Below are 15,202 nucleotides of genomic sequence, written 5' to 3'. Positions count from 1 at the left end.
GTCTTTAGATTTAGTTACCTGTGTATCTAACACATGAAGGGTAGGGTATTAGAAATTGGCAGAGAATGGAGTATTAAAGGTACAATATATTGGAGATAGGGAAAACAACATAAAATGCTAATTCATTTGACTAGATATTTAGAAATAACTGGGTTAATAAATAGAATATACGCTCATAAAGCTGTCATATTACACACCTTTCTTCTATTACACACCTTAGTACAGTAGGTAGCAGCATGCACCTTCTTGGTTGGTCTGGAGCCCACCATTAAAACTCAAGAAGAAGAAGCCTACCCCAGCTACCTAGGGGTCTTGAACTTTGGTGCAGCAGTCAAAACGTAGTGCTAAACTGTTACTCAACACAGTGTATTTTTCATTGTAGAACGGTGGCTAGTTAAAAGATACATTTATCCACAATTTAATGCTGTTTAACAATTTAACGTTTGACACTTCAGTCTTGATAATAACGTTGCTATTGCTGGATCCTGTCCCTTTAAGCCGGTGCGGAAGTACCGCAGAACTGATGTAAGGCATGAAGCGTGATGTAAGTTAACTGAATGGAAGACTGGAAGGTCACATCAGTCAGGTTATCAGTACGGTCAATTTCAACACTACAATTTTTAACTCTAAACCAACTCGGTCGCCTGACATAGCTGGCCGTTTCTGCATACAACCAACAACCAACTAGCCGTACCATCCGTGACTTCAGTCGGTAGTGTAAGCCACGTATAACAACGGCACGTTACCACCGGGGATTAACCGAACTGTTACATAATTGTCCGTCACAGTGTGCAACGCCTCAGTTGAACTCCGTGCTACCTGATGTCTGGGTCAAAATGCACACGTCTGAGCGGACCACTGGTAAAACAAGTCTTGGACTCGGTGGACAGCATCCTGTTCGACTGCGACGGGGTCATCTGGCGGGGCGACCAGGCCATCCCTGGCGCCGCTCAGGTCATACATTTGCTGAAGGAAAGCGGCAAGAAAGTGTTATTCCTCACCAACAACAGCAGTAAGACGAGGAAGATGTACGCCGATAAAATGTCGAGGTTGGGCTTCAACGTGAGAGAAGATGAGGTGTTCGGGACAGCATACTGCTCCGCCATGTACCTGAAAACGGTCTGTAAACTGGAGGGCAAAGTTTATCTGCTGGGCAGCAACGCGATGAGGGAGGAGATGGAGGCGGTGGGGATCCAGCAGATCGGGGTGGGGCCTGACCACATCTCCGGGGGGCCGAGCGACTGGGCCAACGTGCCTCTGGACCCCGAGGTGAAAGCGGTGGTGGTCGGTTTCGATGAGCATTTCAGTTACATGAAGCTGAACAGAGCTATGCAGTACCTGACCCAACAGGACTGTCTGTTTGTGGGAACCAACAGGGACACCAGGCTGCCCCTGGAGGGAGGCAAGGCTGTCCCAGGTAAGGCCGCCCTCTGGACAAGTGCTGACGGACTGAACTTTTACTTTTTGGGCTCTTGTCAGCCAGCTATTTTTTTGTAGGGTGCAGTTCATGGCCTCATGTTGACTTGTCAGTTCATGAAATATCAGGAAAGTAATTAATTCTAATATTATGTACAGTTTCCTCAGGTTATGCAAAAGGTAGAGGCTATGCCACTGAGCTGAGGCTTATTACTAAAATCAGAACTTGATTTGACTTCACTGATGCAGATGCTGCAATCTCAAGTTAAAGGTCACCTCAACTCTTGACCCTCACTCTTCCACTCAGGTACAGGCTGCCTGCTGCTGGCTGTAGAGGCAGCAGCCCAGCGTCAGGCTCAGACGGTGGGCAAACCCAACCGCTTCATGTTTGAATGCCTGGCCTCCAAGTTCGGTGTGGACTACAAACGCTGCTTGATGGTTGGTGACCGCCTCGACACAGACATCCTGCTGGGTTCCAACTGCGGCCTGAAGACCCTCCTAACCCTGACAGGGGTCAGCACTGTGGCGGACGCTGAGGCTCATCTGAAGAGTGGCTGCGTGGAGAGGCAGGGGATGGTGCCGGATTATTACATGGAGAGCATCGCTGACCTCCTTCCAGCTCTGCAGGGATGAGAATGCTGCAAAGTATGTTAGGGCTGAAGAGTGGCTTTATATCCTAAGTGCTGTAAACCTGAGGAATTTGGCTACCCTGTCACAAGCCAGTGTCCGTTGTCATCTGAAAGGAAATAGTTTTCATTAAGATTCAAATCATCTCTATAACAAAGTCACAACTGTTGTGTGACACAGGAGACAAAGACTTGAGAAACTATCCAGATTTTATCAGCACAAATAATAAACCATTATAAAAACTAATTTAACATAATATTATTTATGACATATGAACAATGATTTCCAGTATTATTTCAGGGTACAGTAATTGGTGTTAAAGAGCAGAGTAGGCACCGAGGTATAAGAGTGCATGTTCCTTTTTTGAGAAAAATTAGAGGTGAGTGTACTTTACTGTGCCCTTAGCCTGTCTGTGATGCAATCTCCCCTTAAGCAACTATAGGTCGAACTCAAAAAGGGAACTAAGCATGCAAAGAACATCTACAGTTATGTAATATATATGTTTACAAAAGCTCTGTTTCTAAGTCCACAAACACGAAGCAGAAAATGGAGCTAAAAGGCACTGAAGTAGTCTGATGTCTGTGTTTCTTTGTGTATTTTAAAGCCTCAACAGAATGAGTGATTTTATGGGGTGGTGCAGCGGTATCCAGTTTTATGTCAGTTCATTAGTGAAACGGTGACTAACAGAATGGCATTCATGTTTTAAAGGTAAACCTAGTCTTCCTTTTACCATCTGTTTTTCTTGATTTCTCCTGGACTCCCAACACTGAAAGCAATGCTCAAATCTGTAATAAAAGATCAACTGTCTTAAACAAGTCAGCCTTGTTGTCTGTGGCTTTAAGTTCAAAGTAAAGGCAGTGACCTTTCCTCTAAACCTACTGCTTCAAGTCACCTCGGGCTGTCATCATCTGGATGCAGCAGCAGTCAGAGCTGCATATCACCTCTCACCCGATGAGAGAGACTTTCCAAGCTGTGCCTGCCTCACCCCTTTGTCCTTTGTTTGGCCTGGGAAGGGCGGCCAATTCATCTTATGTATGTGTGAGTGCAGGAAACGGGCAATGGAAAGAAGGATAATGTTGGAGAAGTATATAAAGTGATATTAGGTCAGAGAAAAGGAGGAAACCACAGGAAGACAAAACTTAAAAATTGGCAAGAGTCTGAGTTTTATGTGAAATGGGTAACTGTTTTTGGGAGGGAAACAGTGAGACCAGGGGGGAGGGGGTCTGCGGGGACAAAGAGTAGCTGGTCAGGTGTACTGACTCTCAGTCAGTGCTGGTCATGACCACAGCTCCATGCTGATAGTTACGAGAAGGGAGCAGACTGAGTGAGGAGCCGTCAAAGGAGACAGGATGGTGAGGTGCTGGAAGCATTCAGAAAACCGTCTGGAGGAAGCACGGTGCACGGTAAGCACAGGGATTTTAATAGCAACTTTTGGTATAAGTCAGTAACAGCTGTACAACAGGATGGAACTTCAAAGTACAAATCCCAGTAGCAAGTTAAAAAATTTCACATAAATTCAGCTGGTGGCTTACCTTTCCTGACCATCCCGTACTGGACTGCCACATATTAGTAAAACAGCTTGTCACTCTGTGTGATGGTTCCTGTGTGTGGCAACATCTACTCAGGATGGGAGCCCTATTGTGTCCCCCGAGTCCACCTTCCCACACAAAGCATTCTGGGTCAGCCTCTCAGCCTCTTTGCTCCTGGTCATCACTGTGCTCGGTTTGACGGGGCACCTCAACCTGTCACAGCCTCCGTCTCAGGTAGGACACCAGAAAACCTCTTTCACTCTTCCACTGTCTCGCTCTTTATTTGCAATTTGAAATCTTGATAACACAAATCAGAATGTGTTTCTACAGCCTTTGCAGGTGGCGAGAATCACATTTCCAGATCAGACTGGAGTTCTGGTCAACCAGTCAGTCATTGTGGACCAGCAGAATGAGCTGGTAAGCTTGTCTGTGACTTCACCAACAAATAAGATGTCCACTGTGCTCTTCGATATAAAACATGTACGTACAGGGGCTTTTCCTTTTCCGACTTGCATATTAGCTGAAAGAGAGGAAGAATAATCTAATCAGACATCCAACTGTCTGCTGTTGTGTCACAGGGTTTGATATGTTACAGACCAGTCAACCAGGACAGCTGCTTCCTGCGAAAGATGGACCAGTCCAACTATGACAATGTACACTCCCTCCTTCACGAGTCAACTAATAAGGTAACCAGCAGCTCCATCTCGACGTGAGAAATCAAGTCTGATGTTATATAAGAGGTTCTCCCTCACCATGCTCAGGATATGTGAGACAAAACGCACCTGGGCATATGAAGAAAAGGAAGGTTAGGGTCACCCTTTTAGCTCAGCCAGGTGTTTCTAGTGTGTTAACTGGCATTTGTGGCTGTGACCCATAGCTATGACCACTGAGCTAAGATCTACTGGGTTTCATATTTTTTACACGACTTCCTCTGCACTCCATACAAAGAAAGAGGTCAAGCATACAGGGCCTCAAAGAGGCATATAGTCTTCCTCCCTCGTCTCCGCGGTTGAATTCCTGAGCACATGCGATCCATCCAGCCCCCCTCAGCATGCTCAGGATCTTCTTACAGGAGGCTACGGCAACGAGCCTGAGTTCTGGAGCAGACACAATGACCACTCTGTGTGAGGGCTCTTTGGCTTTTAAGACTGCTCTGTTGGAATAAGATACAGCCCGATGCATTGGATAGTCAGAGAAGGGATGTGTTTATCTTCCTGGAAGTAAATACTTGGATCTCTTGTACTGAGATCCATAGTTTCATACTCTGTTGGGTCTGAATTGAGCCCTGCTGCCCTTGGATATGATTTGTGTGGGATTATCCGATTCTTATATACACGAGCAGGTGAATGACCATAGCTGTGGTTTAAACAGAGATTACAGGTATGATGCAGGACCTTGTAGGTAAACAGAGAGAGGGCCTCTGTTTCTCTTCTTTATCGTCCCATTTCCTTGCATCAAAAGCATCAGTTGAGTGTTTTTGAGATCCTGTCTCTTAGTGTCACATATCTCATACAGCTCCGCAGTATTTAAATTTACCTGTTGACTGTGGTAAGTAGGATAGGCCCCTCAGATGGAGAGCAGATGTTGTTTGTCTGTGTTGAGGCACTATGGTTGTCTTGGTCTTTTACGGCACAGGAAAACTGGTTGTTATGTGACTCACTCTAGCATAGCAGTATGCCAAGTGGCTCACCATCAGAGCCGATCAGAAGCTGCGCAATTACACACAGCCTTTGTGACAAATAAGGGTGCAAATGTGAACCATTTGACCTCAGCAGCAAAGACAGCCTCACAGAAGCTTACATCTGGTTTTCTTCTTCGTATCTCCCTCGCATTGACTCCAGTTTGATTTTATTTCATCATTGTGAGTTGAAAATGATTTCTCACACTTGTGATGATGTCCTTAGCAGAGTCAGTTCCAGCTGTCTGGGAACGAGACCCAGAGGCAGACGGAGTTCCTGGGGGTGCTGGCAGCCAGTCAGGTGGATGTGTCTGTACTGGAGGAGCCTCTGCAGGCTCTGTGTCAGGACCGGTCTGTCCACTGGACCACAAGGGCTGAGGGTGAGAACAGCCTGACTTGTGATTCAGAGATAATTGCTTTGACACAAACATCAAAAGTCATGTTAAAAAACGTTACCCCTGTTTGGACAATGTGAACAGAGAAACCAGAAATGAATGGATCCCCGAGTCGATCCCACATTCACTGTCCAGCTGCCAAACAATAAATACTCAGGAGAAAACCAGTGTGTATTAATCCGCCGCTGAAAATAGACCCCTATAAATGCACAATTTATTCTTTTTTAAGTAACTGCTGCTGCTTTAGGACATATCTTACCTTTTTACAAAACTTGATTATATACACTTTTGAATTGCTTTTAAATGTTTAGAGAAATAAATGAGCTTCAGGCCCAGTTCCAGTGGGATCATTTGCTGTGAACTTTTCATATGATTCGCTGACAACCTTTTAAATGCTGGGATTATAATAACTTGCTAAAAATAACTACAGGTCAATAACTCAACCACTGATTTCTAAAATGGTTTCACAAAGGTGTACATTTTCCCCCTGCCCACAGAGAACCAGGTTATTCTAACAAATATTTCCTCCCTTAATTGCTTTGTTAAAAAAAAATTCAGAAAATAGCGAAAAATGCCTATTGTAAGTGTCCACAGTCCACGATGTCTTCAAATTATTTGCTTTGTCTGAACAACAGTCAAAAAGAATCTTCACTCAAATTGTTGAAAAGTTGAAATCAAAATGGTTCTATTGAGTGGCAGTTTTTCCTGATAAAAATGTAAAAAAACAAAAAACAGAGTACACATGGACCTACTTGACACATGGTGAGTTTAGGAGTCATATCACTACCCACAGAGGTTGTGCATGGGCAGTTTTTAAAATTAGTCAGCTGGCAGCTCCGTAACAAAGCTATGTGCCCACCTGAAACCTGATCTTTATCTATGGCTACACTGACCTTTCCACTGTTGCAGACGGTGACATTTCTTATTTAACAGATCCCCAGGAGTGAAAGATCACGCATGTTGTATGTGAAAGTGCACAAATAATTGTCAGGTCAAAAAAACTTTGGTTGTGCTGAAAAAATTTATACCATAAAAGTAAACTCCAAGCTATTTAAAGATGAGCCTAAATAGCCAGAAATATTCCAAGACTCCAAAATATGTACCTGACTCCACAGCCAATTAAAAAGCAATCAGTCGTGTAAATAGTAAGCATGATAGAAAAACTGCCTGTGAATTTGTGACAATGACCTACTTTTTTGACTGGCTCAATCCCTTAATTTGCATACAGGGGAAGAAAAAGAAAGTATGTGAACCCTTTGGAATTACCCGTTTCGCTTTGTCTGTATCAACTGATTATAAAATGTGATTTAATTTTGATCTAAATCACAACTATGAGCAAACACTATGTCTTAAAGCTAATAATAACACAAACAATGGTAATCTTATGTGTTTGATTGAACACACTCAAACATTCCCAGAGATGGTGGAAAAAAAAGTTAGTCAACCTTTGGATTTAATAACTGGATGAATTCCTTTGGCAATAACAACCTCAAACAACAGCTTCCAGTAGCTGTGGATCAGACCTGCACAAAATTCAGGGGGAATTTTGGGCCACTGGTCAGAACTGCTCATGTGAGAGTATCCCCTATCTAATTCCACAGCATCCCTGTTGGGTTAAGGTCTGGGCTCTGGCCAGGCCACTGCAAAAGGTAGATTTTCTTTGTATGCATCATTCTGTAGTGGATTTACCTCAGTGTTTAGGATCATTGTCCTGCTAGCTCATCCAACTGCGTTGTATTGAGATGCAGCAGACAGCAACCCCGATGCTATCCTGTGAGATAATGTGATAAATTTGGAATTCATTTCCCCTCGATGAGCTGTCTAGGCCCAGAGGCAAAGCAGTTGCAAATCATGCTCCTCCCTCCACTGTTCCTCACTGATGGGATGCAGTGCTCTTTCCACACCACAGTGCTGCATGTTCTTCCCAAACAATTCAATTTTAGTTTTGTCGGTTCACAAAACATTTCCAGTAGTGTCGTGGAGCATCAAAGGTTGGACGTGCGGTGATATCCTGCCATGGACACCATGCTCCATGATTGTATATGGTCATGAAGACAGATGGCAACCAGCTCCTGGGCTTCTTTCGTACCCCACTGAGCAGTCTGTTTTGTGTCCTAGCTGGGAGAGTGGCCACAGCACTAAATCATGTTTTCAAACAGTGAACTGATGAATATCTAAGCTCTGAGATTACTCTGTAACCCTTCCCAGATTTATGCAGTTCAGCTGTTGCTGATTTGAAATCTTCTTAGATCTTCTTCACCAGGCAGGTTCACACCAGGAGATGCTTCATGTGAATGACAAACTCAAAATATCTGAATGTTTTTAATAAGTCAAAGTAGCTCCAACTCACACTTCTGGTTTCAATGACTAGGTTCCAGGTTTGCGAACTCCTGACTCCAACTAGCTTTTGTGATGTCATTAGGTTCACATAGTGTTTCCAACCTAGACTGTGAATGTTTGAATGGTGTATTCAGTATGGACCAGAACAGTGCAGTGGTTTGTTTATAGCTAAAATAATTATTACATTTAAAATGATCAAATATTGTTTGTTCATAACTGAATTAGATAAAGAATTGACCATAGTTTAAGACAAATTCATATATAAATGTAGATGATTTCCAAGAGTTCATTTACTTTCTCTTCATTATAATGACCTGTTTCCATAGCCAGTCTGTTATCAACAACTTGATCATGTCATATGAATTTCTCTCTTCCTCAGGCCCAAGCAAACAGAGGCTGGTCTACTTCTGCATCGACATCTGCTTTCCCAGCAACATCTGTGTGTCAGTCTGTTTCTATTACCTGCCTGAGTGACTGCGTTTTCCCTTCCTCTCCTCCCAGCAAAAGATCAGGGCAACAAGATTGTCTTTTTGGCTCCCTCTACAATAAAAACGCAGAACAAAAGGCAGCTTTGACTGTTTCCCTTGTGCCATACAGCTGCCAGTAAACCAGTGAAGCAGCCAACATCCCAGTTCTTTCCCATCCTTCTGAGAGAGAAGAGATGGAGACAGGCTGTTGGGGTTATCACCAAAGCCCCATTGTCACTGCCTTCATGTGTAATACCCTCTGAATGTGGCACACCACAGATATCATAGAAGAATTTTATTATTGAAGAATGGTCCCTTTTTGTACTGTACATGCCTCTGATTGTATTTCCTGTAACCAACTGCTGCAGTGAAATTATGTCTAACCATTCCTATTGCAATGTCATTGTTTTGATCTGTCCAATAAATAACTTGGGTATTTTTGGCTAATTTTTCTTTATTAAACTGAGAAAAGGAAGAAAACTGACAAAATGCAAAAACTTGGAGCCCGTCTTTACTCTGGAATCATTTACTGTACACAGTTAGCATTTCCTAATTTAGGTGTGAATTAAAAAAGGAATATAACTTTGATTAATCAATTCAACAGTGTATTGAAACACAATGTGAATAATCTGGTCCTTTTGGTACAATAAATATATAGGTTACAGTTTAGAGGATGGTTGATGAATACTACCATGTACGTATTTTCACCAGAACTGTACCAATTTCAAAACCTGAACACTTACAAGAATCTGGCAGGAACAGCCATCGTTATGTTCAAACACAAGCCTCCATGTTCTCAAGATGAACATTTCAGGGAAAACTTAAAAGTTTCCAGTGAAGCCAACAGACATGAGTCACTTCCTCTAAAGAGTCGTCTGCTTTTCTGTCCTTATTTCTCCTCTGCTGTGACTGTCTCTCACCTCCTTCCTCTTTCTCAGCCCAGCACGCTGTCATTGAAAGCCAGACACACCACGGCCTTTTGGTGACCGCTGTATTCCCTCTTGATCTCCCCGGTTTCCACACACCACAGGCGAGCTAGGTTGTCTGAGGAAGCTGCCAACAGAAAAACAACCTAAATTCACCTCAAGGCAAATTTTTTATCACCCTGACACCATCCCATCATTCACAGACCTCAGTATCCTGACTGAACCACAAGTTCTGCTTACAGTATACATCCCTGAATAATAATGACTCAGCTACGTCATACATAGCTCAGATTATTCTTAACACCCAGTTTAAGCTTCAGCACATCTCTATCACAATGCATTCAAAAGACCCACTACAATTCATATTTCTAATTTTTCTATTAGTTCTCTCAGTTGCACACACACATCAGAGCTCCATACCGTCCACACTGATGACAGCTGACTGCTGTACTGGAGTGTGGTGTTTTGGGGAACATCAGAGAGTTTTGAATGATTTGTTTTATTTTTTCAATAGAAAATTACTGCATTTGTGCTGCAAAAAGGAAGATAGTTTTATTCTGTAGTGAACACTATATGGTGGGACTAGGATCGAATGATAGTGCAATAATGTGACTGTCACATAATTTACTAACTCAAACTTATCTAATTAAATTAACTGCAAAAGTGTGCATGTGAAATAAATGATCAAGTGTCACAGCAACCTTCATACTTTACAGCCATTCAAATCTTTTTTTTAATGTTAATATATTAAATATTCAGTGTTCTAATACAAACCTGCAGCATTTAATTTAAAGTGTAGGATCTGTAAAACTGTAGTGTAGTAAGATGATAACAATTTTGCAGATGCTGTTTTTGAACTTTTTCTTTACAGCAATTTCTGTGCAAAATACTTGGAATGTCCAATTTTTATGTTGAAAATTACAAGCTTAGTATAATTATTTACAATGTCAGTATTTTCCCAAATCGTTCCTGTTATACAATTTTCCCCAACTCTAAAGTAACACATCTGTAGGATGAAACAGTTACTTATGGTCTCACTCTATAATGGTATCTATAGGTAAAAGACTACACACTGCATTGTAGTGATAACCCAACTGCCAGAACACATGTACTGACCAGTCACAATATACTGGGAGTCTCCAGAGAAGGCACAGTCCCACATCCAGCCTCTGGACGTCTCTCCAGGATTGTTGCTCTTGATGCTCAGTTCAGTCATAAGTGAGAAATTGGATGTTCTCCAGATTTTACAGGTCTGATCTGCTGAGCAAGTGGCCAGAAGTCTGGAGAAGACAGCAAAACACAAAAAGTCAATATCACCAAGATCAGAGCAGGAACTAGTTTTTTTTTTCCTCTCAAGCAGTCAGTTGCTTATATAGCCCAAAATGCTAATTTAATTTCATAAACGAGATTTTCAGACCACAGCAGCTTCTCCCCGAAGTATACAAGAGGGCAGATATTATATAAGTTGGCCACACTCAGCCTTTTTCTAGCTACAACAATATGATCTGCTACCGGACAGTTAACTGGCAGGTTAACATTTAGAGATGAGAAGGGCACTCACGTTGAATCAGGGCTGAACTTGCAGCGGAGGGAGTAGCGCTTATGTGCAGGGATCTTAGTCTTGGGAATGAGCTGAGTTACTTCATCTCCAATGCCTCCAGCAAGATTCCACACGTAACAGTTTCCCTGTTAACAAAAACAAAAGGACCAAATAAGGCTGTTTAATTGTCAAATATAACTTAAGACTCCATAGTTTCAGCCATTTCCAGATTGTCTGGGCACTGACCGAGCTGTTGACCGCTGCCATGTAACTGGCATCTGGGTCAATGTGAACTGAGTTGACTGAGACCTCTGGCTCAGGAATCAGCTGTTCGTTGTGGTCAGTCTTGAGATCCCAGATATGAATCACTCCGCTCTGGTCTCCAACAATCAGCTCTGCCTGAAACACACACAACACTGAACATTTGCAAACATTTTTGGGCTATAAGCGCACACACTAGCTGACCTACAATAACATTAACATGAACAAACCACCGACATAAAAAAAGTAGTGTTATGTCACCTTATGAATTAGAATTAATTGAATGTTGCACCTGGTTGGGATGCAGGCACACACAGTTGATTGGAGCATTTACTTGGAAGATCCTCTGACACTGCAGATTTCTTGACCTGAGAAAAACAGAACGGAGGGCTCACGCATGGTTTATACGATGCCAAGTCAATTGTTCATTGTTTTACCTCATTACTGGCCCTTTGAAATGTGTTACATGCATCTGAATTGAAGTGTTTATTTTGAACAAAGAATAAAATTGATGAGGTGTCACATCATTGTTTTCAACATAAGACAGGACATAGATGATTTATGTATCACTATTTTCAGTTTTAATTTTGATTTTACATAGTGTCCCAACTTTTTCTGATTTGGGGTTGTAGTGTAATTACTTGCAGCCCTGTACCTCAGGTCCCATATGCGAGCCATACAGTCTTCTCCTCCTGTGTACATCCAGCGTCCATCTTCATGAAAACCCACAGATGTGATGTTCTTACTGACTCCATCATAGTTGATCACTGGGTTGGGGTTGTTGGAATTTAGGTCATACATGCGGATATGTTGATAACCTGGAAAACAGAGTGTAAGCCTACTGTGAATTTTAGCAGGGAAGAACTTAATAATGCAGTCCGGGTATGACAGTAATATAACAACTGAGAAGAAAAGATTCTAACCAACCTGCAGCTGCAATCATACTCCTGTCAGGTGTGACTTCAAGGGAATTTACTTGCTGGAAGCAAATGATAAGGAAGCAGATCATTTCTCTAAGTGTGTTGCTAAGAGATTTTACAACCTATTTATAATTTGTAACCTTATTAAACTTATACCAAAAGGCCGTCCCTGGTAGGCTAGTAGTTAAGGCGCAGAGCTCTCGCCACTGCGGCCTGGGTTCAAATCAGGGTTGCGTCAGGAAGGGCATCCGGCGTAAAACACGTGCCAAATGTGAACATGCGAGTCGTCAGTGTGGCGACTCCTAAGCGGAAAAAAGCCGAAAGTGTCTTTCTTTATTAAACTTATACTAATAAAGCAGAGAGACACATAAGAGAAACATTGGAGCTGCTCCACAGTGAACGACAGCTCCACTGAACAGCATCCACACTGATTGTTAATAGACATATTTTTGTCTCTTACTAGTTTGGCTGTCATTTGCCCATCTCAAATGACAAGGCTAAGAGACCAAATGTCTAACTCAAACATTTCCCAGTTTGAAGAGACTGCTATACTAAATAATTTGAATATCATAGTGTAAACTGTCCGGTTTGCAGTGTCACTTAGGATCCTCAGCAACTTCTACAGCTGCATCATCGAGTGCATCTTGACCAGCTGCATCACTGACTGGTATGGCAGCACTACTGCTATGGACCACAAGAGCCTGCAGAGAGTGGTAAAGACTGTGAAGATCACTAGGACTCCACTGCCCTCTCTGCAGAGCATTTACCACCGCAGGGTGCACAGGAAAGCTGCCTCTATCCTCAAAGATCCCACTCACCCCCAGCACGGACTGTTCACTTCTCTGCCCTCTGGCCGGAGGTTCAGAAGTGTGAAATGCAGGACCACTAGACTGAAAAACTCTTCTTTCCCTCTGCCATCAGACTCCTAAACAGCTGAGGAGTTTATTACCAGGAAATACGTCATGTACCGTCGACCTGTACTGTTTACATTCTCAATTTGCACATGCATAATTGCACATTGACTGTTGCACATACAGCTCCCATGCAGCATACATTGTTATATTCTTATATTTTTATTATATTGCTGCATTTGCTGCTTAAAGTGCCTTAGACTTTTGTGTTACTTATTTAACTACTTCATATTTCATTTGTATTTTGTGGCATTCATGTGGACGGCAAAGTAAGAATTTCATTGTACAGGGAAACACGTTTCCTAACTGTGCATATGACAATAAACACTTTGACTTGAAACTATGTTAGGTTTCACATGTCACAACAGGGTGTCTTAAGTCAGAGCAAGGATACAGAGTCCTGGTGCTGGACTGTCCTGGTGCAGATTCCGCTGTGGGCTTGCCAGAACCGGACAGTATGGTCATATCCAGCCGTGGCTAGAATGACCGGGTCGCTGCCCACCGTCCCCTGGGTCACATTCATGCTTGACTGCGGGCTTGATCAGAATGAAGCTATGTATGACTCTGTATGGAAAAGCGGGAGAGAGTCGGCTACTGTAGTTTTCTCACTGTCCTTACAAATCAACTTTAACGGGAACGTAATTTAATTTGTCATACTGTGGGGAAAAACATTTAGCACAACTAAAACACAACGGTATGTTACAGGCTAAATTTAGCAAATGAGCATAGCTATGTTTAATACAGTGAATGCAACACAAATATAATTAGTTCACGTTTCTACTTCAACAGCTAACACCGCACATACACACCACTATTTAAACAATTTATACTTAATTAGCCTGCCTAATGTTGCTTACCTTTAGTCGTTGCTGAAAAGCCTGTACAGTCCTAAAATATGACCCTTAGCAACACACGGCGATGTTGTAAACGTTCCGTGTTCGTAATCAGCGCAGTGCTGCCACCTACTGACCGCCCTTCACAAAGCAAGAAACCGGACGATAGCCACACGAGAACATACGTGGAGCTTAAAAAGTTACGTTTCTGCAAGGGGTCTAATCGGTTTTTGAATGTTTAGTTACTACTGTAAGGTGATTATACTATAATGAAAACATTCTATTTAAGAAAATAATTTGCTTTACTGAAATATTTATGTAATATGGATGAAACTGCCGCCATAAAAAGTTTTTCAGTAAAAGTAACTGTAACTGTAAGTAAAACATTTTGTTATTGTATTTTTTGTGAGTATTGATGACTGTTTTTAACATTGGCTGTGCAATAAATTTAATGTAGTGAAACAATAAAAGTTTATTTTTAGAAATTAGTTCAAATGTTTTACAAAGCAATCAAACCATAAATGCATTCTTTAATAAATACATTAGATAAATAAGTTAAATAAATAAATATTGCAGAGAGTGTATCAATCCACAAAACACAAGGCCATATGTGTAAATGAAGTCTGCCATGTAAGCATCCTAATCTTAATCAGAACAGTTTGTACCAAAAAGCAGGTGAAGCAGACAACTATCACTGCAACATATGTGCTTTCCTGCTTGGTCAGTGTGCGTATGTGCTGTCCACAGTCACTACAGCAGGGCAGACATGTGCTGTTTAACCTCTCCTGGGTCGGCCAGTGAGCAGGCCAGGACACTCCCCCTGATCCCAGTCCTCAGCTTAGTGGTAGGAAAGATCTGCAGCATATTGTATGGTTTTTTAAATGCACAGATTTTTAGTTTTCATAGCTTATCAATACAGCAATAAATCTACAGTACCTTCACATATATTTTGCATCTCTCCAAAAGAAATTTCCATTTCACTGCAGTCCGCTCGTCATCAGTTAACCTGGTAAACTCCTCTGTCTGCAACAGATGAAAGAGATATGTCGTTTATCTCAGCTGGAGCACAGATACAAAACCTTTCTTGTGGTAGAATGAATAAATTCAGCCAGCAGCAGCATATACTTCTTGACTTTTCAGACCTGCACCAAACTTGAACTACCGCCAAAATAGATTATTCAAACAATCAAAATTCATTTTCAAACAGTTTGTGTCATTCTAATCTTATGTTTTTTAATCCCTGTAAATAGATGCTACTACATTTAGAACTGAGGCTGAGTAATCATTCTTGTGTAACGTGGTACTCACTGTGCAGCCAAGTGTATTCTCTGCCACTGGGGTTCTAAGGGTGCAGGAATG

General features: G+C 42.1%; 4 protein-coding genes across 4 annotated transcripts in view; 2 read left to right on the top strand and 2 right to left on the bottom strand.

Annotated features, from left to right (window-relative positions):
* The first annotated feature begins 280 nt into the window (after positions 1-280).
* On the top strand, positions 281-2,858 carry pgp (phosphoglycolate phosphatase). The gene is made up of 2 exons (XM_020615909.1): positions 281-1,417; positions 1,724-2,858. The coding sequence occupies exons 1-2, from the start codon at positions 823-825 to the stop codon at positions 2,047-2,049; spliced, it is 921 nt and encodes a 306-aa protein (XP_020471565.1). The 5' UTR covers positions 281-822; the 3' UTR covers positions 2,050-2,858.
* Positions 2,859-3,209: 351 nt separating this feature from the next.
* Positions 3,210-8,468, top strand: bricd5 (BRICHOS domain containing 5). The gene is made up of 6 exons (XM_020615910.1): positions 3,210-3,446; positions 3,669-3,806; positions 3,903-4,052; positions 4,151-4,258; positions 5,477-5,630; positions 8,365-8,468. Exons 1-6 carry the CDS (start codon positions 3,393-3,395, stop codon positions 8,457-8,459), a joined length of 699 nt encoding a protein of 232 aa, XP_020471566.1. The 5' UTR covers positions 3,210-3,392; the 3' UTR covers positions 8,460-8,468.
* A 301-nt stretch (positions 8,469-8,769) lies between these two features.
* On the bottom strand, positions 8,770-14,017 carry mlst8 (MTOR associated protein, LST8 homolog (S. cerevisiae)). The gene is made up of 9 exons (XM_020615915.1): positions 13,868-14,017; positions 13,405-13,574; positions 12,107-12,158; positions 11,835-11,997; positions 11,472-11,547; positions 11,165-11,317; positions 10,940-11,064; positions 10,495-10,658; positions 8,770-9,505 (listed from the first exon to the last, which is right to left on the bottom strand). Exons 2-9 carry the CDS (start codon positions 13,531-13,533, stop codon positions 9,387-9,389), a joined length of 981 nt encoding a protein of 326 aa, XP_020471571.1. The 5' UTR covers positions 13,534-13,574; positions 13,868-14,017; the 3' UTR covers positions 8,770-9,386.
* A 283-nt stretch (positions 14,018-14,300) lies between these two features.
* Positions 14,301-15,202, bottom strand: part of meiob (meiosis specific with OB-fold) — a 5,707-nt gene continuing 4,805 nt past the window's right edge. The window contains exons 13-15 of the mRNA XM_020615926.1: positions 15,152-15,201; positions 14,780-14,866; positions 14,301-14,698 (exon numbers count right to left, since the gene is read on the bottom strand). Coding sequence (XP_020471582.1) covers positions 14,594-14,698; positions 14,780-14,866; positions 15,152-15,201 — 242 coding nt within the window. The 3' untranslated portion in view covers positions 14,301-14,593. The remainder of the gene's footprint in view (positions 14,699-14,779; positions 14,867-15,151; position 15,202) is intronic.

Source organism: Monopterus albus, unplaced genomic scaffold (assembly GCF_001952655.1).
Source record: "Monopterus albus unplaced genomic scaffold, M_albus_1.0 scaffold171.1, whole genome shotgun sequence".
Taxonomy (NCBI): Eukaryota; Metazoa; Chordata; class Actinopteri; order Synbranchiformes; family Synbranchidae; genus Monopterus; species Monopterus albus.
This window is presented reverse-complemented; position numbering and strand designations above follow the sequence as displayed.